At 48.1% G+C, this 27,684-nt stretch overlaps 2 protein-coding genes across 2 annotated transcripts in view; one reads left to right on the top strand and one right to left on the bottom strand.

The window, feature by feature from the left end:
* Positions 1-27,684, bottom strand: part of MLF2 (myeloid leukemia factor 2) — a 449,608-nt gene that overhangs the window by 49,692 nt on the left and 372,232 nt on the right. The window lies entirely within an intron of this gene.
* Positions 3,590-14,950, top strand: PTMS (parathymosin). The gene is made up of 5 exons (XM_060236879.1): positions 3,590-3,940; positions 9,234-9,302; positions 11,993-12,077; positions 12,193-12,260; positions 13,866-14,950. The coding sequence occupies exons 1-5, from the start codon at positions 3,893-3,895 to the stop codon at positions 13,914-13,916; spliced, it is 321 nt and encodes a 106-aa protein (XP_060092862.1). The 5' UTR covers positions 3,590-3,892; the 3' UTR covers positions 13,917-14,950.

Genomic DNA, 27,684 nt, shown 5'->3' with positions numbered 1-27,684 from the left:
TATTCACAGATCTACAGTTCAATTGTATGGTACATTAAGCTGTTAAAGCTTAGAAGGTCCATAGAAAAACATAACTTTTCACTCCAAATTGATTAATCTAACAAAGCCAGCATCCTCTGGTTCCAGTTGCTTAACCTAATGTTTACCCCATTTTTAACCTAATGCCAAAACTTCACCAACCATGAGGAAAAAAAACATGGTTGCTATGCATCCAAACCTTTAAGAAGTTCCTGATGGCGAATGTATATATGCAGGGGCGTATATTCAAGACCACATACTATGGCTCAGTTATCCTTTGGCAACACTCCGTTAGAGACGGGCAAGGAATCAAAACAGTTTTTTGGCAAAGCTCAAGAGGAAGCCACTGTGCGGCAAGAAAACACCACTGTGGAAGAAATTCTGCTTCCCACTCGAGGAATGTGCAGGGGAGCCAACAGGCAGAAAGGGTTTGCCCTTAACTGAGGGATTTCCCACCTTTGACTGTTTCCTAAAACGCCCCAGAACACGGGTTTTCCACTCTGGAAGCGTTCCACGCTAGAAAATCCAGGACGTAACCCACATGATGACCAATTTCGCACTAGACCTTTAATCCTGGTTTTGCCCTGTCCCCAAGGTGACATTCTACACTAAAATCATGGAATCATAAAGTTGGTTTCTCTGATTTTAGTGTAGAATGTCACCTTGGGGACAGGGCTAAGCCAAAATTAAAGGTCTAATCAATTGTGCTGCAACCCTTCTTAGAAATGAATGTAAAATCCCCAGAATGAGAAAACCTTTCCAGGCCATTTAGCCAGACCCTATTGTGATGGATACAGAATTTGGCAAAGCAAATGCCTGCCAAGTTTGAAGAGCTATCTTTAGCTTGTCTCCTATAGGAAAAAAAAGGTGGTAAGGTAGCATCTAAATTGAGGTTAAGGGCCTTAAAAAGATTTTTTTTCATCATTACCAACTCTTGCATTAAAATCTCCTGCTATTATTATTTCAGTGGAGGGAAATTTGGTTTCCAGTTCATTCATAATTATATTCAGACGTTCCCAATGATGTAAAAGGGCCGATTTATCTGGGGCAGAAGGGATATATATGTTTACCAAAATCAGAGAAAGATTCCCATAAACAAGCTTGATAGCTTGTTCCATAGAGCTTCCAGCCTGTAAGAGGATGCATACAAAATTATAAAGAAGAGACACACATATAGACAAACCCATTTGAAAACGACCTCTTGAGTTGGTTCTAAAGGCTGGTAGCGAATAGGGCTTATAGCCTTCAAGGTAGATCGGATTTTGGGACCAAGTCTCTTGAAGTAAGATGACATCAAAGTTCTTAAGGTAACTAATGAATTCTGCGTCTTTGGTTTTATTCCACCATCCAGCCACGTTCCATGAGCTGATCTTAATATCCGATAATAGAGAAGTATTTGGAATTGAAGACAATTGAGAGGATCTCAGTCAGTCATCTTGGAATAATTGGTTTGACGAACAGGAAGAAGTAAAAATCATACCTACCTCTAGAAATATTTTTGCTAAGTTTGCAAAGGCTTGGCCAGATGAGTTTATCCTTAGGATTGATGGAATTATCCATAGACATGGTGGGCGATGGATGGAATTGAAATTAAGTAAAGCAGCAGGCCCTGATGCTATTCCTTCTGAAATCCTAAAGTTAGATTCAGATTGGTGGGCTACTCTGCTCGCATCCCTCTTTACAAGTATTGACAGAACAGGCATAATTCCTAAAGCCTGGCTCAACTCAATAGTGGTCCCAATTTATAAAAAAGGAAACCCCGCCATCCCAAATAATTACAGGCCAATTAGTCTCCTATTTACCATTGGCAAGCTATATTCTAAACATCTGTTGAGTAAACTTGAACAATGGATGACACGAGAAAAAATTCTTGTATGGAACAACTGGGATTTTGTAAAGGCAAAACTACTCTTGATCATTGTAATACCTTGTCTCATCTAATTTCCAAATACACTATAAGGAAAAAGATGAAATTGTATGTAGCCTTTTTAGACTTAAAGGGAGCATTTGATTCAATTGACAGGGACCTGCTTTGGGCTAAACTTGAACAAACAAGTATTGATAAAAGACATCTCATGCTTATTAAAAAATTATATACGGTACTTCTAACTTTTGTCAGGTCAAATGCTCTTCATCAGGCAATCTTACGTCAAAAATCCCGTTAAACAAAGGGGTTAAACAAGACTGCGTGTTGGCCCCTTTTCTGTTTAACCTCTTTCTTAATGACCTTGCTCCCTTTTTGTCAGATATCGATCATCATAGTCCTAAACTCGGTGCCAGCCATGTTCCCTTTCTTTTATACGCGGATGATACAGTTTTACTATCTTGTTCCAGAATTGGATTAAAACGCTTGCTTGCCCATTGTATCACTTTCCTTAACTACAATAAGCTCCTTTTGAACTATGACAAATCTAAAATTGTTGTATTTTCCAAATCTTGGAAGCCAACTAAATAGGTGGCAAAGAGATGGAACACGTAAAATACTATAAATACTTAGGAATTCATTTCCAATATAACACACTTTGGACTAATCACCGTAACTGTATAATTAAGTCATAATTAATGTTAACGTTGCAGCTATTTGGTGCATTTATAGTAGAGGCAATCAGTTTGTCCCAGCTGCGCTCAAAATCTTTAAGGCTAAAGTGATACCACAGCTCTTATATGGGGTCCCAGTATGGATCACAGTCTTGGACAACAACATTGAAGGTGTCCAATCAACATTTCTATGGAAAATCCTGGGATTCCCGAAGTGCGTACCATATGCAGCTGTTTAGAAACAGGGATGAATCTTGTGGAAACACAAGCCTGGCTAATGTTATTTAGATATTGGTTACGGCCACATTTCTACTCTGATTCAGAGAGCCTTTTATATCAACTGCTCTCAGAATCCAATATGTCCAATCGGCTAGTATTTATTGAGAGGATAATTAAGTCTACGGGCATTGATATAGAAGATTAAAGGTCTAAGTGTGAAACTGGTCCCGTCTTGGAGAGACCCCCCCCCCCCCCCGCTTTCCATGCCCATCGGCATGCAGGTGAAAAACCCTCAGGCCCCCAATGACTGTTTTAAAACAACTAAAAATGGTCGCAGCGGCGGGCTTGGGGAGGCGCTCTTCCCCACCCTCGTCGACGGAATTGCACATCTGCGAAACCGCTGGCTGAGCGGACCCGTCCCCAGCAGCAAGTGGCACTTTCATGGCTCTTGCGCCGGGGTTGTTACCGCGGAGCAGCGGCGGCCCACGGGAGGGCGTGCGCGCGCGCCCCGCGTGCAGTGTAGGCGGCGAAAGCGAACAAAGGAAAGGGTGACAAGGGCGAGAGCGCACGCCCGCGGGAGCTCCCTTCCCCTCCCCAAGGGCGCGCAGTGGGCTCGGGTTCTCGAGCGCGCCGCCACCTCCCCCGGGGGCAGAACCGCTCGCCCAGTAGGCTTTCCTCGCGGCGAAGGGCAGCGGCGGCGTCTCTCCCCCCCCCCGCCTCCCCAAGCTCCGCTGCCCATCGGTTCCCCTCCCGCCCCCGCCCCTCTCCGGCGTGCCTCCCTCCCTCTTTCGCGCTCAGCCCTCCCCGTCCCCCTCCCTTCCCGCGGGTCCCTCCCTCCTTCCCTCCCCGCCTGCCTCCTGCTCTCCCTGCCTTCCTCGTCACCGACTCGAGCCATCTATAAATCCCCTTTTCTGGCAGAGCCCCGCCGTGGGAAGAGGAAGCCCCCCTTTGCTCGTGGCGCCCGGGATCAGAAGAGCCGCAGCTGTCGCCTCGCAGCCAGCGCCGGGGGAAAAGCCGCTCGCGCTTCCAGCCCGCCTGCCCGCCAGCCAGCGCCCGGCCGGCGTCTGCCTCTCGCTCTCCTCCCCCCCCTCTTCTGCCCCTCTCTTGCCGCCCCAGGATGTCGGAGAAGTCCGCCGAAGAGGCTCCGGTGGAGCTGGGGGCCAAGGTGAGACGCGCGGCGCCACAGAGCCCAAGACCAGCGCGCCGCCGCCCTTTGCATTGCTCCCCCCCCCCCGCTCGGATCTTTGCACCGGATTGCAAAGCGCGCGGATTTCTGGCGGGGAAGCAACGGCTCCGGAGGGGCGAGGCGACCGGCTGGTGCCCGCCTCGCTGTCTTTTCTTCTCCCCCACTTCGCGCCCGCCCTCGCCTCCCTTCTCCGCTCTTTCCACTCCACTCGCCGCTCTTTCTCGTGGGCGCCTGCCAAGCGCACGCCCAGCAAAACCTGGTGTGCACCTCTCCGACCGGTAGCCCCAAATGCCCTTGGCTGGCCGGCCTGGCGGGGATTTGAATCTCCCCCCCCCCCACCTCCTCCCGATTTGGCAGACGGGGTGAGCGCAGGAAGAGGACACTTGTCCGACTCGAGCACCTGGCTGAAATCAGCATGGCGCGGCGGCTGGGGGGTGGTGGTGGTGGGCGTGCGTCCGAAGGGGCCCCTGGTGGTGTTTTGGACTCGGGAATCCGCCTCTCAGTTCGGGTCGCCCGCGATTGGAGGGGGGGGGGCAAAAGGTCTCCCTCCCCGCTGGTGCCGCCCGCTGGCACCGCTCGGAGGCAGCTGACCCTCCCTTCCTGTCCGCCTGCTGTTGGTGGGGTCGAACCCGCCGCGCTTTATTAGGAAACAAACAAGCGAGGCGGCCGCACGCAGCACAAAGAAGATGGAAGGCAAGCGAGAGCCGGCGCTCGCGTGTGTGTGTGTGAGCGCGCGCGTGAACGAGCGCGCGCCTGCCTGCCTGCCTGCCACCATCTGGGGAGGCAGGTTGCTTTCCTTTGAAGAGCCGAGGCAGCCCACCCCAAACCTCCCCCACCACCACCCGCGGCTTTATGTGCTCTGCACGCAAGTGGCCCGACACGGTCGTGAGAATCGTCCGCTGCGATGGGCTTCGGGAGTGAGGAGGGGCACCCTAAAGGGATCAGAAACACGCGAGTTTGGTGCCCTCCGAGGGGTGGAAAGTCACTATTACGGGCGGGGTGTGTGTGTGTGGGGGGGTGGGATTGGCTTCGGTTTGTGGCAAACTAGGACCAATTTCACACTAGACCTTTAATCTTGGTTTAGCCCTGTCTCCAAACCGGCATTCTACACTAGAATCGGAGAAACCAACTCTGTGACTCCCATGATTCTGTGACTTTAGTGTAGAATGTCAGGTTGGGGACAGGGCTAAACCAGGATGAAAGGTCTAGGTCTAGTGTGAAAATGGTCTAGTTTTATGAGAAGTCGGGCAGATCTGCCATAGGAGCTCAGTGCCAATGAGCCCAATAGAAGTTTTGGACAAAGAACAACCCAAGTCTTCCATAATGCCATGGGTAGGAGATCCGCTTCATTTAGTTCTTGCGAAGTAAGAGGAACTAAGTAGGTGCAAGATGAATCCTTCTCCTTTGCCCTTATTACAAACTAGGTAATTTTGAAGGAGGGAAGGAATCCAGCAGGGCAGATTGGAGAATGCAGCCCCCGTTTGCCAGGGAAGAGTGGGAGGAGATGAAAAGAGAAAGGCAGGGAATAATAACCTGTGTCTTGGGGCAGTCAGGGTGATGGTGGTGATGGTGTTTTTTTTTATTTATTGCAAAAGAGATGTTGAAGCTCCTCTCCTGGTCTGAAGGGGAAATAAATAACAATACCCGTCTCTGAGGGCAGCTGGGGACACCGGGGATAAAGGTGAAATGCCTGTCGGCTGCTCAGCCTTGCCCTATTCTGGGTTTGAATGAAAAATTAAAGCTACAAAGGATGTCAGAAATGAAGCGGGGGGGGGGGACCCACAGTGCTGTTCCCCCTCAGTTGGGTGTGTGTGTGTGTGTGTGTTAGCAAAGTCCAGAACCATTTACATGGCCCTGTGCCATCTTTGCCAAATCAAAGCACCATTCCCCAAGGTCACGTGGATCTCTCCCCGCCCCTCCAGTTTCAATATACGGACTAGAGGAATTGTTTTTCAGCCCTCGTCAATCTCATGGAGATCATGGGCTGGGATAACCAATTGTCAGAGATACCGTCCGCCCCTCGGAACACAACCATTCCAGCCCAGAAAATGGTGTGGGATCGCTGCTTCTAACCTCCCTGGCATTGAAGAGGAAGCTTACGAACAAGTCGAGAAAAGTGTTTCTGTCTCTTGTGATGGAGAAGATCCTTCCACGCTTCTTTTTGCAGGACCGGCAGTGGGAAATGTCAAATGCTGATGTTACACCGAAATGATAAATCCAGGCCAGACGGCATGTATCTAGGCCAGTCCCTGGCTTGTTTCACAAGCCGTGGAGAAATGCACATGATACCCTCTAGTGGAAAACGAGGGCATAGCCCATTTAAAAGAAAGGCTGCCCTGCGCTTGTTTCTTGTTTTTCCTCTCCTTAATTCAGGCTTATCTACATTGCTAATTTATCAGCATGAAGGCAAAATATATTTGAGTATGCAGCCAGACCTGCTAGGCCTTTGTTGGGAATTGATACCAAGAGGTGTTCCAGCAGCCTCATTCCTGTGCATGCACACGAAAGCTTAAATTCTGAATAAAACTTTGTTGGCCTTAAAAGTGCTATTGGTCTCCTACTCTGTTCTATAGCAGCCTGCTGTGATGTATACAGAGAGAAAGGACTAAGGCAAGAACCAGGTGGGTAGCCATGCTGCTCTGAAGCAATAGAACAAAGTTGGAGTCAGTGTCACCTTTAAGATTGACATTTTATTCAAAACGTGAGCTTTCGTGTGCTAAAAGCACACTTCATCAGACAACGATGGACCTCGTGATAGCACCTGGGAGTTTTTGGCCACTGTGACACAGAGTGTTGGACTGGATGGGCCATTGGTCTGATCCAACACAGCTTCTCTTATGTTCTTACAATAGCATGGGATGGAATTAGCAGTCATGATCCAACATGGCTTCTCTTATGTTCTTACAATAGCATGGGATGGGATTAGCAGTCCTACACATAGCGAGAATGTTTTTTAACAGATGAAAAAAGTATAATAAGTTTTGTTCTGGTTATTATGGGATTAAAGCAAATTCGTGGAGAATAGCCATGGTGGCTAAATGGGACATATGGACATATGAAGCTACCTTATACTGAATCAGACCCTTGGTCCATCAAAGACAGTATTGTCTTCTCAGACTGGCAGCTGCTCTCCAAGGTCTTTTCACACTGATTTGCCTGGACCCTTTTTAGTTGGAGATGTTGGGAATTAAACACCTGGGACCTTCTGCTTACCAAGCAGATGCTCTGCTACTGAGCCAACATCGCTCCCTTCTTCAGAGGAAACAGTGGGAGAGGGCTACCTGTGGCCACTGGGAAGCAGAATTCTCCATTAGGTAGCCCTTTGGGTCAATTTTTTTTGCACGTATCTAGGTAAACCAGTTTTTAAACTTGGTTTGCTGGGGTTTATTCCTCGTACAGCTGCATCATAAACGGAATTGTTCTGTTTCAGTGTAGGGAATATTTGGGTAGAGAGGAAGGGGTTACATTTGACCTCCAGTGTGAATTAGCCAAGCCACTACATACTCTTATCACAAGTCTCCATCTTGGCCTATCTTATAAGGATATTAAGAAGATGACAGAGAAAAAAATAAAAGAGCCTCCAGTGTTTGGGAAGAGGGTTGATAACAAAAGGTTGCTATTGTTATCTACAAAGTTAGCTGGAGGTGACCGAAACCTTTCATTTCCTCAGCTAGGAAGATCCCATTTGCCCTAATAGCACCATCTAACTGTGTAGATAACACAAAGCCAATCGGCCATAAAACAAATGAGAACAAATTTTGCACACTAATAAAGTGTAGCAAGGGATGGGGGCTGTGTAGAATGACCAACATTCGTGGTCTCTCAGGCCGGTCACTATATAATTTAGCAGTTCATTTGTAGAAAGAACCAAAAGGTAAATCAGGAAAAGCCACTTAATTGGGGGGGGGGAGCGGGGAGTTCAGTTGAGTAAAAAAATCAACAGACACATTATAGAGGCAGCCCCGGCTACTAAGCGAAGCTTCTACTTCAGGCAATGGGTTTCAGGGGTCATGATGAACGAGTGAAAGGTGTATGTAGGCCATAGCATAATCCACAAGGGGAGTTCTTCTGTGTGAGACTTACTTTGAAATGTGTACGTCTGCAGTAGGGGAATGGTGGAGTGTGGCCCTCATTGATTCACCGGAGGAGGGGAGCCATGTGAAGTTTCACTGTGGTGCCCTGAAATCTAACAAAACGATGCCAAAGCAACAGAATGCCCATGAGGCTTCCACCAGCTTTCTGTCCTGAGATTAGATTGCCAAATCCAATTCAAGAAATATCTGGGGACTTTGGGGGTGGAGCCAGGAGACTTTGGGGGTGGAGCCAGGAGCAAGGTTGTGACAAGCGTTACTGAACTCCAAAGGGAGTTCTGGCCATCACATTTAAAGGGACCACACACCTTTTAAATGCCTTCCCTCCATTGGAAATAATGAAGGCTAGGGGCACCTTCTTTGGGGGCTCATAGAATTGGACCCCCTATTCCAATCTTTTTGAAACTTGGAGGGTATTTTGGGGAGAGGCACTGGATGCTATGATGAACATTTGGTGCCTCTATCTCAAAAAATCAGTCCTCCCCCAGAGCCCTAGATACCTGCAGATCAATTCTCCATTATCCCCTATGGGAATTGGTCTTCATAGGGAATAATGGAGTGCCCAGCAGACATCCCCCCTTGCTTTCTGATGACCCTGAAGCGGGGGGAGGGCCTCCAAACCGGGGGATCCCCTGCCCCCACCTGGGGGTTGGCAACCCTATCTGAGACTGAGGCTTCCATTGTTGCTTGCGTTTTCTCATTGGTCCAGATCTCACCGGCTCTGGATCTCCTTGCTACATTGCATGTGGATTTTAAAAAAGAAATAACATTTACAAAGCGACTGCCAAAGAAATGCTTCCTTCGTCATAATTTTCCCTCATGTTGCTTCTGACTAATGCACCCCTGTGGTTGTGTTTAGCTTCTTTACATGTTTCATTGTTTTGTCATTAAGACTTTCTCATGCTAGCTGCTCTTCAGCAGCACAGTTCTAAGAACACTGTTCTGGATCAACTGTATTGGACACACCTAAGTTGGATGACTGTCTTAAGTCTTCTTTGGTAGTGGACTAAGGCGTAGATTTAAACTCTGCACCAGCTGAGGCCTAAGAACTGTCCTCAGGGGAAGCGTTTTGTGTGGGTAGCAGCCGACTTTCAAAATGGCGCTTGTGTGAGTTCAGAGCCTTCTTTTGGTTAGCGTTGTGTTTCATTTGGGCCTAAGAGGTTTCCTATCCTGTATTTCAGGACCTGAAAGAGAAAAAGGAGAAGCATGAGGAGAAATCTGCTCGTAAGGAGAAGAAGGAGATCGTAGAGGTAATGGGGGCTTGCGTTCACTGAGGAAGTGATGGGCAGTGCTGTGAGAATGGGGCCAAAAGGGACAGGGCGAACAGAGGGCGCATCAAAACAGGAGGCAATGGTTTGTGGAACCTCCATTCTTCAAATGCCACATACGCCCTCCTCTGGAGAAAACACTAACTTGGACTTTTCCCCATGCCTCCCCAAGGACCGTCTGCCTTTTTCTTTTGCTTTTTACATGTCCCTCAAAAGACTCACAAGCACCTGGATTTTTAAGATGCGAAAGTTGTTTCAAGCAGAAGGGGAGGGAGGGTGCTTGGACAGGCCACAGCCAGCCCTACACTGTGTAAAAAAATCTCCTGCACTTCCTTGTCCCAGAATTGACTCTCTCTGAGCTTGCCCATAGGGTGACCATGTGATGAGCAGTGTTCCCTCTAAACTGAGTTAGTATGAGTTAGATCACAGTTTTTTAGCCTCTAGCTCACACATTTTTTGTCTTAGCTCAGGAAAAATGGCCCCAGAGCAAGCTAATTTATGCAGTAGCTCACAACTTTTAATGCCAGTAGCTCAACGAAGTAGAATTTTTGCTCACAAGACTCCACAGCTTAGAGAGAGTATTGACGGTGAGTAAACCCTGCAGAGCAGAATGGCTTGTTTTTATGCCTTCTGGGACTCTTTCCCTGAAGGAAACTGGAAGGATAAGAAGTCCGGCCTAGAAAGGACAGATCTGGAAGCAAGTGGGCTAAAGATGTAGGCTTCCCAACCCTCCCGCCCTGGCGGGGGACCCCAGGATTTCCAGCCTCTTTCCCCGCTCCCCCAAAAAACGGAAGCGAGGGGAGGGGGGAAACGGCGCCAAGGAGCATGGCGATCCGCCCCAACCCGGAGTGGGTGACGCCACCGTGCCACTGCCGCCCCCTCCCCGCCCACCGCAGCTGCTCCTCCGAGATGGGCCCAGGCTGAGCCCATCTTGGAGGAGCAGCCACGGCGAGCGGAGAAGAGGCGGCAGCTGCGCAGTGGCATCGCCCGCCCCGCCTCCGAGGCAAAACCAGAGAAGGGGAGGGCGGAGGCAGACCAGGAGCATGGCGAGCTGCGAATCCGGGCCCTTCTAGGACCCAGACTCGCGGTTCGCCACGCCCCCGGCCCGCCTCCACCCCCCCCCCTCCAATTCCACCGCAGCTGCTCCTCTGAGATGGGCCCAGCCTGAGCCCATCTCAGGAGCAGCCACGGCGAGCAGAGAAGAGGCGGCAGCTGCGCAGTGGCGTCACCCGCTCCGAGACGGGGCGGCTCGCCACGCTCTCCGGCGCCGTTTCTCCCCCCCCCCAGCTCCACCCCAGTGTCTCTTGGCTCCACCCCCGAAGTCTCCTGGCTCCACCCCCAAAGTCCCCAGATATTTCTGGAGTTGGACTTGGCAACCCTATGAAGATGTGAGTGCCTAGTTAGCTAGGAATTAGATAGCGGAGGCTGGGAAGGTTGGGGAGTAGACTTGAGGTAAATTAGGGACGACTAGAAAATGTAAGGATGTGTTGTTGGTGGCCAAGATCAAATTAATTCATGCCACAGCATTCCACATTTTTAGGTATGGGTTTGAAAGCTGGACAATGAAGAAAGCTGACAGGAAAAAAGATTCTTTCAAAATTATTTTATTATTAAATTTGATTGCTCTGGGCAAAGTACAACGTATCAAAAAAACAATATGTGCTTACACTGGGCCTCTGGGTGATATACAACATACACCATAAAAACAATATGCCAGTTAAAAGCCAACGTGATAAATTTAATTTTTTTTTTTTTGGAAGACTCTCTTAAATTTTTGAAGAACCAGAAATGTGTCGGAGGAGAGTTTTACGGGTACTGTAGACTGCCGAAACGACAAATCGGCGGGTTCTAGACCAAATCAAGCCTGAACCACCCCCTCCCCCCTCCACAGAAGCTAAAATGACTAAACTGAGGCTATATCATACTTTTGTTGCATTATGCGAAGACTGGAGTCACTGGAAAAGACAGTAATGCTAGGAAAAAGTTGAAGGCAGGAAGAGGAAGGCCTAACATGAGGTGGGTCGACTCAGTCAAGGAAGCTACAGCCCTCAGTCTGCAAGACCCGAGCAAGACTGTTAATGATAGGATGTTTTGGAGAATTCAGACGGTTGCCATCAGTGAGAAGTTATTCGACAGCACTTAACACGGAGAGAGAAAATGGAGAGTCAGATCGAGGGCAGAGAAACGGAGGATTCCCAGATTCAACCTCTCTAGGGATCCTGTACTCCAGAAAATATAGGGTGAGAAGGGCAGGCCTTTTTGCAGCAGGAACTCCTTTGCATATTAGGCCACACACCCCTGGTGTAGCCAATCCTCCAAGAGCTTACAGGGCCTACTGTAAGCTCCAGGAGGATTGGCTACAGCAGGGGTGTGTGGCCTAATATGCAAAGGAGTTCCTGCTACAAAAGAAAGCCCTGGATACCTCAGTAGGCCAAGGAGACCCAGATAATGTTATGAAAGGATGGGACACTTCTGCAGAAACTATAAACAGGAAGGAAGGGAATCCTAGGGCAGGCTGTTTTCTGAGAAAAAGTGGGATATTACAATATTTTTTAAAATATTTTTTAAGTTGGGGGGCACTTGTTTAGAAAAGGACAAGAAACAGTTAAAAAGCTGAGCAAGATGGAGATTTTACAATGCTCCGTTTTCTTCCATGGGGTCTCTTGGCATAGGACGATGAAAACGGCGCCGAGGAAGAGGAAGACGATGAAGACGCAAACCCTGAGGACGTGGACGATGAAGATGAAGATGACGAAGGTGAGCGTTGGCAGCCCATGTGGTTTGAGGAGCTGGTGAGCAGATGCCCCACTAGGTTCCACAGCAGGTAGACTGATCTGTCACCCCTCTCTCTTTCCTCCTGACCGATTCCTAGACGATGAGAATGATCAGGAGCCAGACTCACACGCAGTAAAACGATCTGCGGAGAAGAAGCAGGAGGAGGTGAGTAGGAACGCTGTCATGAAAAACACGACTGGGGGGGAGGCGGGATCTGTTTTGCGGAGCTGGAGAAGGGCTTGGAAAGAAGTCCAGATACATCTCCTAAGCAATGTTCCCTCTAAGCTGCAGAGTCTTGTGAGCAAAAATTCTACTTTGTGAGCTGCTGGCATTAAAAGTTGTGAGCTGCCGCGTCAATGCGTGTGCTCTGGGGCCATCCTTCCTGAGCTAAGGCAAAAATGTATGAGCCGGAGGCTAAAAATCAGTGAGCTAGCTCCCGCTAATTCAATTTAGAGGGAACACTGGAGAGGACTGCCATCGATCCAGGTTTTCCTCAGAAGTTATATCATATCCAGGGCCAGCCCTAGAGAGTCCAGCACCCTAGGAAAGGCTAACTTCTAGCACCACCCCCTTCACTGATAACATCACCGAGTCATGCGGGGGGCAGCCAGTTTGGTGCCTCCAGAAGGCCAGCACCCTAGGCAATCGCCTAGTTAGCCTAATGTGGCTCTTGATCGTAGCGTTACGTCACCAACGAGTCCCCCACGTTCCTGCCTTTTGCCATCTCCCATTGGTTGGCATTTCATCTGAAAATGGCACTTTTGTTGCAAAGATGCTGGATTGAGTTCAAAATGCAGAGCGTATCGTGGGAAATGCAGTCGCTTATCCCAGTTTAGCCAGGGATGTCCATTAAGTCTGACCTCCGGGGACACAACTCTATCAGCCCATGCTTATAATAATTTGTGCATATTATCGTTGTTGTTGTTATGTAATTGTAAAAGCTTTTGAGGCTGAACGCCCCCTCATTGTTTCGCTGCTGCACAGGAAGTTCCCTTCACCCCCCCCCCTTTTTTTTTCAAAAATGTTAAACATCAGTAAGCCTATTGCCTTCCTCTGCAGTAAAATCCCACAGTTGGCTTTATTTTATTTACTCGTGTGGTAGTGCCGATGACCCTTTCCCGTTCCCCAGAAAGCTCAGAACAATCCATGTGATTTAATGCCGTATGCTCCCCCCATCCGGTGCCTGAGTACATGTATTTTTAACAGGGTTGGAATTCTAGCAGGAACTGCTTTGCGTATTAGGCCACACCCCCTGATGTAGCCAATCCTCCAAGAGCTTACGAAAAAGAGCCTTGTAAGCTCTTGGCGGATTGACTACATCGGGGGGGGGGGGTGGCCTAATATCAAAGGGACTCCTGCTAGAATTCCACCCCTGATTTTTAATTTGTGTTTTTAAAAGGAGCAGGCAGCAGTGTGATTCCACCCTCTCAGCCATCTGCTGTATGGCCTGCAGTTGAAGAACTGATAACAGTTGGTTTGGGGCGTATGTTACCGATTGCCTGAATAACCCTTGAAAAGTATCTTACAAGCCAGCCCCATTGAAATTCTGGCCGTGCCATCTTGAGGGTCTGCCAAACACCTTGGAGAGCTGCTTTCAGTCTAAGTAGACAGTACTGACTTTGACGGACCAAGGGCCTGTTTCAGTACGAGGCAGCTTCGGGTGAGCTTCTTTGCGTACACCAGGGTGGCCAAGCCTTCCGGCACCCTGAACAACCTACAGCAACCGTGGCCCATGCTGATGACTAAACTCATCGTCCTTTGTCTGTACAGGATGAAGTGGATCCAAAGAGAAAGAAGACAGAAAACGGCTCTTCTGCTTGAAACTGTCCCCTCCCGGTGCCCGCATCCTCTTCCCCTACTGTCCGTCTGTCCCCTCACCCTCACTGCTCCCACCTGCGCCGGCACCTATTTTAAGTGCCACCATCCTGGAGGGGGGAGGAGGCATTCAGTATGTTCTCCGACAGGGAGGGGGGGGGAGCTGAAGGAAGCTTTTCTTCTGCCCTGAGGCCCGTTCCACATTACAGTGCTCCCTACAGTTTTAACTGCCACCTAGCTGCTGATCCGTCCTCCGTCTCCCGTCGCAGCATCCTCCCCGTTCCTGCAAACATTCACGTCCCCTGCCCAAAGCACCCGCTCACGACCGCTGCCTAACAGATCCTCACTTGCTTATGTTTCGACACTTCTTGTGCAAACCCCCCCGCCCCCTGCTCTCTGTGCTCCACCAACTACATCCTCCCCTTTCCTTCGGTCCCTTACAGAGTCCTACAAGCCTGTGGGACATGTGCGGTGCTGAAAGGGTTAAGTCCAGTCCGGGATTCCGGGTTAGGGAGAGTCAAACGGCAGGGAATCGTGGCAGCGGATCTATTCGCTTGTCTGCCGGGTTTCCTTAGCTGGGAAAAGGCAAGAGAGAGGGGGGGAAAGCGCAACAATGAAGTAATGTGGTTTTTTAAAAAAACAAAACAAAAACAAAACGTGCATAGCAACAAAGATTTTAATTATTAATACATTTTGTACAAATTTACATGGCAAGGCAGCAAGCTGTATCTGGTGATTGTTTTTTCTTTCCTTCCAGAGGCAATGCTTGTTTTATAATGTGTAAAATCATATGTGATTCAGTGGTTTGTTGATTTTTTTTTTCCTTCCTCATTTTGGGTCTTTGAAAAAAAAATAAATTAGGGACCAAATTTTTAGTTCCCCCTCGTTTCCCTCCAGGTTCTTCTGTTCTTTTTTTTTTCTTTGTAAATTAAGGCAGAACCCATCTGCAGTATTTTCTATGGCACAGACATTATGAGGATGAGAAATATAAATATATATATTGTTTAGCACTGTAAATAAAAAAAAACCTTTCAAAAAGATTTCAAGCTGTCCATGTCTGTACATGGGGAATCTATCACTGCACATGTCTGTATTGGATGCAGGCTGTTTTTTAGTAGCAGAAGACAAAAGTAGAATTCGATAGCACTAGCATATTTTAACAGGAGACTTAACAGATTAACAGGAGACTTAAGGTAAAGGTAGTCTCCTGTGCAAGCACCAAGTCATTACTGACCCATGTGGTGACATCACATCACGACGTGCTCATAGCAGACTTTCTATGGGCTGGTTTGCCATTGCCTCCCCCAGTCATCTACACTTTACCCCCAAGCTAGATGCGTACTTATTTTACTGACCACGGAAGGATGGGAGGCTGAGTCAACCTTGAGCCGGCTATCTGAACCCAGCTTCCGCCAGGATCGTGAGCAGAGCTTGGACTGCAGTACTGCAGTTTACCACTCTGCACCACAGGGCTCCTTTCCCAACAGGAGATTTAAACAGGAGTAAATGTTGAATAGTTCTGATAGGTCTTTTATTCACAACAGATAGAAAACTGCAGAAGAAGAATGCAGATTTATACCCCTCCCTTCTCTCTGAATCAGTCTCAGAGCGGCTTACAATCTCCTTCCCCCACAACAGACACCCTGTGAGGTAGGTGGGGCTGAGAGAGCTCTCCCAAAATCTGCCCTTTCAAGGACAACTCTGAGAGCTATGGCTAACCCAAGGCCATTCCAGCAGCTGCAAGTGGAGAATCAAACCTGGTTCTCCCAGATAAGAGTCTGTGCACTTCACCACTACACGAAACTGGCTCTCACAGATAGCTGTGCCGGATCGTTGCTACAACAACTGATGCAGGATCTTGCAACAACTTACAAGGCCAGCAGATATATTGTGTTGGAAGCTTTTGTGGATTAGCATCCTCTCTTGTCAGGTGTGTGGATATCTTCAGTTGTGACATATCTAGATAAAGGGCTTTTCCACATCATTTTTTTCTCATGTTTGTGTTCCTGTTGCTTCAGGGTTTTTTTCTGTTCCACACAAGTTTTGCTCCCCCTAGTGGTCTATTTGATGTACATTGATTTATATTCAGCATATCTCCCTGGATTTTTATGGTGGACGTAAACCGGTGTAATATCACGTTGACCACTAGAGGGAGCAAAACGTGCAGAACAACAACAAAACTCAAACCAACAGGAACACACAAGCAAGGGGAAAAAATGCGGAAAAGCCCACGGAGGGACCCTGAACAGTGCATGAATTATAGGAAACAACAGTAGTTATGCATCATCTATAAAGCTAGAGGTGTTTCCATGAGCGGAATGATCGCTTCCTGCCTGGGCACAACTTTCTCCCCCATTCCAGCTGCCTCCCAAAATACTGCTCTTGGAATATGCACCAAGGATCACTCCAAAGCAACATGGTGGGGAGGCTGCTGTAGGAGGGGGGAGGTGAAAAATTTACTCTGTAGTTACTCCATTGGCTGCTCATCAGTTATCGGGCTCAATTTAAGGTGTCAACCCGGGCTTTTTTTGTAGCAGGACCTCCTTTGCATATTAGGCCATACCTACCCCGCCCCCACACCTTGTGCAGCCAATCTTCCAAGAGCTTAAAGGGCTCTTCTTACAGGGCCTACTGTAAGCTCCAGGAGGATTGGCTACATCAGGGATGTGTGGCCTAATATGCAAAGGAGTTCCTGCTACGAAACAAAGCCCTGACAACTAATGTACAAAGCCCTGAATGGCCTTGGGCCTTTCTGTCTGTAGGACCGCCTTTCTCCTGTGCACCACCATGAGCCTGCGACAGTTTTGCTCATCAGAGCAGGGCCTTCTGAAAGTGCCTACCTGCAAATGGGCAAGATCAAGGACTACTCGTATGTGCGCCACCGTGGGGTGGGGATTCGGCACTGGGCTTTTCCCTGTTCACTGAGCCCACAGTGATGACAGTATTGGGAGAAGGCCAGGGTCACAGACAACAAGCTGAGATTGCTGGAGACAGGAAACGGCAAGCCACGTGAGCTTGCAAAGAGAAGCAACCGTTGCGACATCCTCGATCTCTGCGCATGCGCGCGAACGGTGGGTGCCCAAAACATCTTGTAGGGTGCGACAAATGGGCCTGGCCTGGATAGCCCAGACAAGCCTGATCTTGTCAGATCTCAGAAGCTAAGCAGGGCTGACTCTGGCAAGTACTTGGATGGGAGACCTCCAAAGGAATACCAGCAGTTGGGAGGCCGAAGCAGGATGTATCAAGTCACGTCTCTGAATGTCCTCCATGCCCCAGCAGGAGTTGCCAGAGGTCACCATAACTTCCAGGTATGGGGCCACAAATGCAGACACACACACACAAAGCCACTACAAATGTCACTGCTGCAGGAGGTGATGGTGGCTACAAGCATAGAAAGCTTCAAGAGGGAACTGGATAAACATGGAGCAAAGGTCCATCAGTGGCTATTAGCCACGTGTTGACGAAACTCTCTGTCTGGGGCAGTGATGCTCTGTATTCTGGGTGCTTGGGGGGAGGGAACAGTGGGAGGGCTTCTAGTGTCCTGGCCCCGCTGGTGGACATCCTGATGGCACCTGTTTTTTTTTTTTTTTGCCACTGTGTGACACAGAGTGGATGGGCCATTGGCCTGATCCAACATGGCTTCTCTTACATTCTTAAGTTCTTACAATACAGCACAGCTCTCTGAATGCACCGTTTGCTTATGAGTTTAGCCAGTGCTGCAAGATCACATCACATCTGAAATGGGAAGAAGAAAAAGATAAGAAGATTTGGTTTTGTCCCCCCCGCCTCCTTCGCTCCCCGAAGTGGCTTACAATCCCCCCCCTTTCCTTTCCCCACAACTGGCATCTTATGAGGTAAGGGGAACAGTGACTTGCCCAAGGTCACCCAGCTGGCTGCATGTGGAGGAGGAGGAGGGAATCAAACCTGGTTCTCCGGATTAGAGTCCACCAGTCTTAACCATGATGAAAGTTGCTGCCACCTTCCTCCTCTTTGTCAAGTATATTTTTCTCCCTGCCCATCCTTAGATACTATCAAGGTGGTGTATGTGATTCCTTCCCCATTTTATCCTTTTAATAAGCCCACAAGTTCTCCACAAGCCAGTTTGGTGGGGAATCAAATCTCGTTCTCCCAGAATAGAGTCTGCACTCTTAACCAGTACACCAACTGGTGTAGGACTGTCAGACCAGGGGTGTCAAACATGCGGCCTGGGGGCTGAATCAGGCCCCCGAGCAACTGGCTCTGCTTCCTTCTTCCTCTCTCTTGCTTTGGTTTGGTGTAGAGCCGGTGTAGTGGTTAAGTGTGTGGACTCTTATCTGGGAGAACCGGGTTTGATTCCCCACTCCTCCACTTGCAGCTGCTGGAATGGCCTTGGGTTAGCCATAGCTCTTGCAAGAGTTGTCCTTGAAAGGGCAGCTGCTGTGAGAGGCCTCTCAGCCCCACCCACCTCACAGGGTGTCTGTTGTGGTGGGAGAAGATAAAGGAGATTGTAAGCCGCTCTGGGTCTCTGATTCAGAGAGAAGGCTGGGGTGTAAATCCGCAGTCTTTGTAATCTTCATCGTCATCTTTGTTGTCATCTTCTTCTTTCCAGAAAGAGAGCTTAACCAGAACAGTAAACTCAGTCCCTCAAGTGTGATTCTGAACTCTCTTGCATCCAAGTCCACAACACTGCGCTCCCGGAATAGTGGATTCGTGTGGGAAGGTAACATTCATGGCCACCTGCAGCCCCTTCCCGTTTCCTTTTTTAAAAACGTTGGAGACTAAAATGGCGATAAAAGTCCACAGATGTCGCAGGCTACAAATTCCGCGTTTTGTGCACAACAAACACTATGCATTTGTGGCGAGACCGAGTTGGTCTCTGTCCAACACTTTCAGAGGCATCTGCTCGCAAAAACAATGCATGGGAATTGTTATCCCCTGGAAGTGCATGCCGGTGGCATTCACTCCACAGTGCGCAGCCACATTCCCAATTACCATCCACCCAGAAGAGCCAGCCGTGGTGTATCTGAAGGGGGGAGGAGGGCTTGCATCTCAGAGTCGTGATGCCGAACGCTGCAGGCTTTCAAGTTCTCCGGAACTTGTGATTAGTCTGGATATCAAAGGATAAATGCTTCCTTAATGTTAAAAGCAGGCCTCAGATTCAGCAGGAGCTCACAGGAGCGCAGCTCCTGAACCTTTCTGTGTGTTCCCACTCTTCCTCCCCACCTACCTTGTCCACTGAATAGTAGGTGCAGCTGCATAACAATCCTTGGATTAGGAGAGCAGCCAGCCAGCCAGCCACCAGGGGCTTTGCCCCGCCCCCAGCAGCCCTCATTAATGGCAGAAGAAGCCCACACCACTCTTTCTCTACTTCTTATGTGATTTTGTGTGGCGGGTGGCTTGCTGGTCTTTTGACTGGTGGGGGGGGGCAGGAGAGCCCCAAGCAAGCGAGGCCTGCTTGGGCTGGCTAGAGATCCAGCCAGCCCAAGCAGGCTTCGACCGCCTGGGGCTCTTCTTTCTTACATCGGGTTGCTTTTGGCTGGGGTGGCGGCATATACTACTGAGTTACGCTAATGAGCTCCACCACCTATTTTTCTACAGAACGACCCCTGGTTAAAGGTATCCTTCGATTGAACTCTAGCACTGCAAGAAGAGACAGGGTGGTTAAAAACCCTTTGTTCTATGTGGGAACCACCTGCCATCCACAATGCCCGCTGGCCTGAAACACGGGGCATGTGCCACATTGGGGGATGCTGCTCAAAAAGCCACAGGTGGCATGACGGAGCCACTGAATGTATCACTGGTATATGTGATCCGGGTAGCTCTTCTTCGGTGGTCTCATCTACTTGGATGGGGAAAACGAGGCTTGGTCCTTTGAGAATGCGGGTGACAGTTTATGCATCAAGTTTGCAATTCCTCTCTAACAAGAGGGAGTGTCTTTTCCCCAACCTGCCAAGTTCTCTTGGTGCCACAATAGAGGCAGACATTTGGTTTTCTTTCCTTTAAAAAAAAAAATTAGGTGAAGCTGATTTCTTGGAAGGCAAACAGAGGGGGAGGAAATGTAATAACAGACGGTTAGTGGAAGAAAGTTTAATCTAGATCAGGGGTGGCCAAATTTACTTAACATAAGAGCCACATAGAATAAACGTCAGATGTTTGAGAGTCACAAGATAGGGAGGGAGGGAAATAGATGGGAAAGAGGAGAGGTGGAAAGAAAGTAACGTTAAATTCACTCTCCAAGCTGGGTAGTGGGGGCTCCAAGAGCCACACACCATGTGTGAAAGAGCCACGTGTGGCTCCCAAACCACAGTTTGGCCACTTCGGATTTAGAAAATACGAAGGTAATCAGGTTGATGTTATTGTTATTATGCTGATTAGGATAAAATGAAATAGGGGGAACTGAATGGTAATTAACGGGTGATATCAGATAATAAGATTCAGAATAGGAAATGATTCTTGGTTAGTATAGGTGTATCAATTGTTCGTGAATTAAGAATGTTTTCTAGTATGAAATGCGGATGAATGTTATAGTAGATTGACGGAAGAAGGTGGTCAATAATCTGTGTTAATGTTCGCTGTAGAATTTAATTCAATAACAATTTCAGTTGGATCAAGTTTGCAATGGAGCATCTTTCCTTGTAGCATCTCCCCCTACATGTCTCCAGGACTGGGAAGAATTTCAGCAGGAGAATTTAGAAAGCCAGAGAGGACATGTGAGATCTACAGTCTGAACGGATGGAGTCCCTGGAGAGAACCCAGCATGGCTCTCTATAGTTTTATCTGCCCTCTGAAATGTAATCTGTAGGAGCAGCTGAACTATACCGTGACCTGGATGGCCCAGGTTAGCACAATCTCATCAATCAGGCCACAGAAGCTAAGTTGAGTCAGCCCTGGTTAGTACTTGGATGAGAGACCCTCAAGAGAGCCAGTTTGGTGTAGTGGTTAAGTGTGCAGACTCTTATCTGGGAGAACGAGGTCTGATTCCCCACTCCTCCACTTGCACCTGCTGGCATGGCCTTGGGTCAGCCATAGCTCTGGCAGAGGTTGTCCTTGAAAGGGCAGCTGCTGTGAGAGTCCTCTCAGCCCCACCCAACTCACAGGGTGTCTGTTGTGGGGGTGGGAGATAAAGGAGATTGTGAGCCGCTCTGAGACTCTTGAGTGGAGGGTGGAATATAAATCCAATGTCTTCTCCTTCTCCTTCTCCTTCTTCTTCTTCTTCTAGAAAGCCAGGGAAACTGAGAGTCGGTTTGGTGTAGTGGTTAAGTGTGCGGACTCTTATTTGGGAGAACTGGGTTTGATTTCCCAGTCTTCCACTTGCAGCTGCTGGAATGGCTTTGGGTGAGCCACAGCTCTCGCAGAGCTGTCCTTGAAAGGGCAACTTCTGTGAGAGCTCTCTCACAGAAATGCTGGAAATGTGGCGCTGAGTAGTAAAGCTGCAGTACTGCAGTCCTAAGCTCTGTTCGATCTTGGCAGAAGCTGGGTTCAGGTAGCTGGCTCGAGGTTGACTCAGCCTTCCAAGGTCGGTCGAATGAGTACCCAGTTTGCTGGGGGGAAAGTGTAGATTGCTGGGGAAGGCAATGGCAAACCACCCCGCAAAAAGTCTGCCGTGAATACGTTGTGAAAGCATCGTCACCCCAGAGTTGGAAATGACTGGTGCTTGCACAGGGGACTACCTTTACCTTTTTTATCTTAAAAAACAACTCCCAGAGCCACAGATACCCATGGATCTATTTTCTATATAGGTCTCCATAGGGGATAATGGTGTGCTCACCAGACATTTCTCTTCTCCCCCCACTTTTTGATAGCCCTGAAGTGGGGGAGGGCCTCCAAATTGGTGGAGGGGGGATCCCTTGCCCCAAAATGGGGATTGGTAACCCTAATGGTGCAGCAGTTAGAGTAAGATCTGGGAGAGATCCAGGTTCGAATCCCCTGCCCCCCACAACAGAAACTGTCTGGTGGACCAGTCAAATCTCTCTCTCTCTCGGCTTGGCTTCGCGAACGAAGATTTAAGAAGGGTGCAATAGTCCACGTTTGCTGCAGGCTCGCTGGTGGCTGACAAGACCAATGTGGGACAGGCAGGTCCGCAAATATTCTCAGCCTAACCTATCTCACAAGGTTGTTGTGGTGAGGCTTACGTGGAGGAGGAGAGAATGATTGCAGTGTTACAAGCTGCTTTGGGTTCCTGAGGGAGATAAAAGCGGGGTATAAGTACAAGACAAATAGCCTTGCTATGCTAGTACTTACCCTTGTTACTCATTGTTACAAAGCCAAATTGTTGAGAACCTGCCACTCATCTAAAGAGGCTCAGCTTCCCTGCCTGAGAAATCTCGTTAGTGACACTGAGACGATATATCTGTTTTCTTAGAATCTATTGTGTTGCCATCGTCTGCTGTGAGTCACAGTGGAATGTGGACTCTGGCTTGCTTGCTTCAAAACCCCTTCCAGTAGGGATGGAGATGATGTTTGGGCTCCCTCTGGTGGCATCAACTCGACACTTGCTCAATATTTTTTGTTCTCAGGAGCGTATTTTTCCTCAGTCTGTGAGCTAAAGGTAAAGGTAGTCCCCTGTGCAAGCACCAGTCTGTGAGCTACAGAGATCTCAAAATATTCTTGGCTTTTTCAGGTTTGTTCTGAATAGCTGCGAAATGAAGAAGAAACAAGAAGAAAGTAGCAGCAGCAGCAGCAGCAGTAGTAGTGAACAACTGGGCTAGTATGGACTTGGCCCTGTATTAAAGTCCTGTTTCTATCACAGTCTGGGGACCAGGTTCACAGTAAAATGAGTAGCCAGCTTGCTGAGGGTAAAATGTAGAACAGGGTTGTCAAACAAAAGGCCCAGGGGCCGAATTAGGCCCTCGGAGAGCTCCTATCAGCCCCCCCCCGAGCAACTGGCTGTCATCTGCTTCCTTCTCCCTCTCTCTTGCTTCCTTCTACATAACAGCTTCCTTTGCAAGGCTTGCTCAATAGCACAGGAGCTACAGAGCAAAGTCTCTATTTTCTCCATTGGCTGAAGCTCCTCCCTTGGGGAGGAAGGGGAGAGGGAGAGCTTGCTTTGCCAGGCTCTCTCAGTCGCTCAGCAGAGCTACTGAGCCAAGCCTCTCTTCCTTCTATTGGCTGAGGCTCCTCCCCCTCCTGGTCCCCTGGGGAAGGAAGAAAAGAGCCAGAACTTCCTTTGCCCATTTCCCTGGATCCCATGAGAGAGATACAAAGAAAGCAACTTTATGACTAACAAGTGCTAGTGTTTTAAGCATGTTTTATTTCAAGGTGTTTTTTTCAAAAAAAACCCTTTGTGTTTATCTATGTCCTTTATAAAGTTTATATCTCTGCTAATCTTAAATAGGGACACATATGGTCCGGCCTGAACTGGCTTGGCCCAACAAGATCTCATTTATGTCAGATCTGGCCCTGAGTTCGACACCGCTGGACTGCAGATGACTGGGGGAAAGTCTGCCAAGAAAACGTCCTGATGTGATGTCACTTTATGGGCTCGGTGCTTGCACAGGGGACTACCTTTACCTATTTACAGACCCCTGAGTTGCAGGGTGGGGGGTAGAGGCATAGTGTAGCCCATTCTTGTCTGATCTTGGAAGCTAAACAAAGAAACTACAGGGGATGTTGTGATCTTGGAAGCTAAGCAGGGTGGGTACTTGGAAGGGAGACCACCAAGGAAGACTCTTCAGAGGACATCAATGGCAGAACATCTCTGGTTCTCACTGGCCTTGGAAGTCCCCTGCTGGGGTCCCCATAAGTCAGCTACAACTTGACAGTGCTGTAGACACACACACAGAGCATCCTGAGTACATAACACACACACAAAAAAGGTCAGTAGTGAAGAATGCATCCATTCTTGCCCAATGTAACATCCATGGACCCAGAGAGAGTTGTTCTGATGGGACCAGGAACCCAATAAGCCATCATTTTATTCACGGGTGGAATTCTAGCATGAGCTTCTTGCATATTAGGCCACACAGCCCTGATGTAGCGAATCCTCCAAGAGCTTACAAAAAAGAGCCTTGTAAGCTCTTGGAGGATTGGCTACATAAGGGGTGTGTGGCCTAATATGCAAAAAAGCTCCTGCTAGAATTCCACCCCTGGTTTTATTTAATTTATTTAAAGTTTCTTGGGAACAGACCCAAAATGTCTTCTGTCATTTTCCTCACCTTCTTTTTATCCTCACTACAAGGAACATAAGAGAAGCCATGTTGGATCAGGCCAATGGCCCATCCAGTCCAACACTCTGTGTCACACAGTGGCCAAACCCCACCCCCCCAAAAAAAACCCCAAGTGCCATCAGGAGGTTCACAAGTGGGGCTAAAAGACCTTCCACTTTGCCTCCCCCCCCAAGCACCAAGAATACAGAGCATCACTGCCCCCAGACAGTTCCAGTAATATACTGTGGCTAATAGCCACTGATGGACCTCAGCTCCATATTTTTATCCAATCCCCTCTTGAAGCTGCCTGTGCTTGTAGCCGCCACCACCTCCTGCGGCAGTGAATTCCACACGTTAATCACCCTTTGGGTGAAGAAGTACTTCCTTTTATCTGTTTTAATCCGACTGCTCAGCAATTTCATTGAATGCCCACGAGTTCTTGAGAGAAAGGGAGAAAAGTACTTCTTTCTCTACTTTCTCCATCCCATGCATAATCTTGTAAACTTCTATCTATTATGTCACCCCGCAGTCGACGTTTCTCCAAGCTAAAGAGCCCCAAGCGTTTTAACCTTCCTTCATAGGGAAAGTGTTCCAAACCTTTAATCATTCTAATTGCCCTTTTCTGGACTTTTTCCAATGCTATAATATTCTTTTTGAGGTGCGGTGACCAAAATTGTACACAGTCTTCCTCAATAACTCGTGTTCATCAATGTGCCTACTCATTCTGTCCTTGATAATGGTTTCTACCAACTTTCCCAGTATTGAAGTCAGACTGACTGGCCTGTAGTTTCCCAGATCTCCTCTGGAACCCTTTTTAAAGATGGGGGTGACATTTGCTACCTTCCAGTTCTCAGGAACGGAGGCAGATTTCAATGAAAGATTAAATATTTTTGTCAGGAGATCCAGAAGTTCACCTTTGAGTTCTAGGAAATGCCTACAAAGAGAGCGAGGTGCCATTTTGCACCAGCGATGCTGGGAAATAATGCCCTACTTCTCCTGTGTCTGTAAAGCAATTAAAAATAAAAAGCTTATCTTGGTCAGAATTTACGTTTCATTTTAAAATGCCTCTCTTGCACTTTCCATCCTGGATCCACAAGCAACAACAGCTGTGGGGAAGAAACCAGGAAGTCAGAAGCAACAGCGAAGAACAGCTAACAGCTAATGGGTGACAAATAATATTTAATACAACAAAAGTATCACAACCTTTACAACGCATAACTTAACTGGCACATAAACTAGGGTTGCCAAGCTCCCGCAAGGGGCAGAGAATCCCTCACCCACGAGGGCCCCAACCTGCCAGCAGGGACCAGGCCACGGATGGATCACCATCTTGGAAGAGCCCCATCGGTGCGCACCGTCCCCGGCATGATGACAGTACCTGGAAGTGATGTCATCACGCTGGGGACGTCACGTAAGGACGCTCTAGGACTCACAGTAAAAACTCTGTGGTTTTTAATCGAGGATTCGTGGCAAAAACTCTATGGTGTCCAGTGTGACGCTCTAGGAATTGCAGTAAAACTCTATGGTACCATAGAGTTTTTCGTGTGAGTCCTAGAGCATCCCTGCACGATGTCCTTGGCATGATGGCATCACTTCCTGGTGACATCATCACACTGCACACATGAAGCATGTGCGAATAAGTCCATCACCTGAGCAACGGAGGGGGACTTGGCAACCCGAACATAAGCATTTCTCGATAAAGGAGCGAGTTCAAACTGTTCTATTTGGGGCATTGTGTCCATGCTTCCAGAGTACTGTAACACGCTTTCAGTCAGAACTGGATCAATAAATGTTTTCTAAAGATTTTCTAAAGACCCGGAATGCCCTGACCTGGATGGTCCAGGTAGCCCAATCTTGTCAAATCTCAGAAGCTAAGTAGAGTCTGCCCTACTCAGTATCTATCTGGATGGGAGACTACCAAGGGAGTCCAGCGTCACTATGCAGAGGCAGGCAATGGCAAAACACCTCCAAAATGTCTCCTGCCTTAGAAACCCTACTGCAAGGCTGTCAAGCTCATTTGTTATGAGGGCCGAATCTGACATAAATGAGACCTTGTCGGGCCGAGCCATGTTGGGCCAGGCCATATGTGTCCCTATTTAAGATTAGGTAGCACAGAGATGTAAAGTTTATCTCACATTTTGACATACTACTGGTTTGTTGCTTTCGCATGCTCATGCTACTCAGATCAAAGGTTTGCTCAATTTGTTAATTGTACTATTCTGTCATTGTACCATTTTACATTCTAAACCACTGCCTACCAGATAATTTTACTTCACTATCACTGGTTCTTAAATCTGTACCATGTTGCATTCTGGGCCACTGCCTACCAGCTATGTATGGCTCTGCTCAGCTAGGTATGGTTTTGCTCACTGTGCTAGATTCCTCGTCTGATGAAGTGTGCTTACGAGCACACGAAAGCTTACGTTCTAAATAAAAATTGGTTGGTCTTAAAGGTGCAACTTGACTCCTGCTTTGTTCAAAAGTTTATAAAGGACAAAAACACAAAGGTTTTTTTTTTTTAAAAACCACCTTAAAATAAAACATGCTTAAAACATTAGCACTCATTGGTTTTAAAAGTGCTTTCTTTGTATCTCTCCCATGGGATTGAGGAAAGTGGGCAAAAGAAGCTCTGGCTCTTTCCTTCCTTCCCCCGGGGACCAGGAGAGGGAGGAGCCTCAGCCAATAGAAGGAAGAGAGGATTGGCTCAGTAGCTCTGCTGTGTGATTGAGCGAGCCTGGCAAAGCCCATTTTTGGGAAAGGGCGGACTATAATTTGCTTAAATAAAAAAAAAAGCAAGCTCTCCCTCTTCCCTTCCTTCCCAAGGGAGGAAGTTCAGCCAATGGCGAAAATAGAGACTTTGCTCTGTAGCTCCTGTGCTATTGAGCAAGCCTGGCAAAGCAAGCTGTTATGAAGAAGGAAGCAAGAGAGAGGGAGAAGGAAGCAGATGACAGTCAGTTGCCTGGGGACCTGATAGGAGCCCTCCAAGAGCCTGATTCGGCCCCCAGGCCACATGTTTGACACCCCTGCCTTACAGGGTTGCTGTGACTTGATGGCAAAAAACAATAACAACACTAAATATTAAATACAATACACACCACTGCTATACCTGTATACCCTATACTGAACAGAGAGACTCTGGAAATAGCAAGCTTGGAAAAAAGACACTAACCTTTGGGCAACCGTGTAGTAGAACTCCTGTAGGACTGTATAAACTACTTAAGGTTTTGAGAAACATCCAAGATTGTTTCATTCCTTCTTAAAGCATTTGGCAATGTTCTGGAGACACTGACGCTTTGTAAATACCCGAGGAAGACAGTGTTTGGAATAGGTCTTTCCCCAGAAACTTGTTGCATAAGTTAAGTAGCCGCCGGTGACTGACAGTTGTGAAGGCTTTTGTTGTTGTTGAAGTCACGATTCATCCATCAACAGCATTTCTGATCCTGCTCGCGGCGTGTAAAAATACCAACATGGCTTAAATCCAGTGATTAAATCAACAATGTTGTAAATACACCAAGAAGGGGGGAAAGGGATGCCAAAAAAGATGCTAGATCAAGATGGGTGGCCATGTTAATCTGTCTGTAGCCGCAGAAAGGAGCCCCGTGGTGCAGCATGGTAAAGCTGCAGTATTGCGGTCCGAGCTGTCTGCTCAC

Source organism: Heteronotia binoei, chromosome 4 (genome assembly GCF_032191835.1).
Source record: "Heteronotia binoei isolate CCM8104 ecotype False Entrance Well chromosome 4, APGP_CSIRO_Hbin_v1, whole genome shotgun sequence".
Lineage (NCBI taxonomy): Eukaryota > Metazoa > Chordata > Lepidosauria > Squamata > Gekkonidae > Heteronotia > Heteronotia binoei.
Note: the sequence above shows the minus strand (reverse complement) of the source record. Positions and strands in the feature narration are given on the sequence as shown.

Coding starts and splice junctions, on each gene's coding strand:
- PTMS (XM_060236879.1), top strand. CDS start 3,893: ATGTCGGAGAAGTCCGCCGAAGAGGCTCCGGTGGAGCTGGGGGCCAAG. Junction 3,941..9,233: donor CGGTGGAGCTGGGGGCCAAG/GTGAGACGCGCG, acceptor CCTGTATTTCAG/GACCTGAAAGAGAAAAAGGA. Junction 9,303..11,992: donor AGAAGAAGGAGATCGTAGAG/GTAATGGGGGCT, acceptor CTCTTGGCATAG/GACGATGAAAACGGCGCCGA.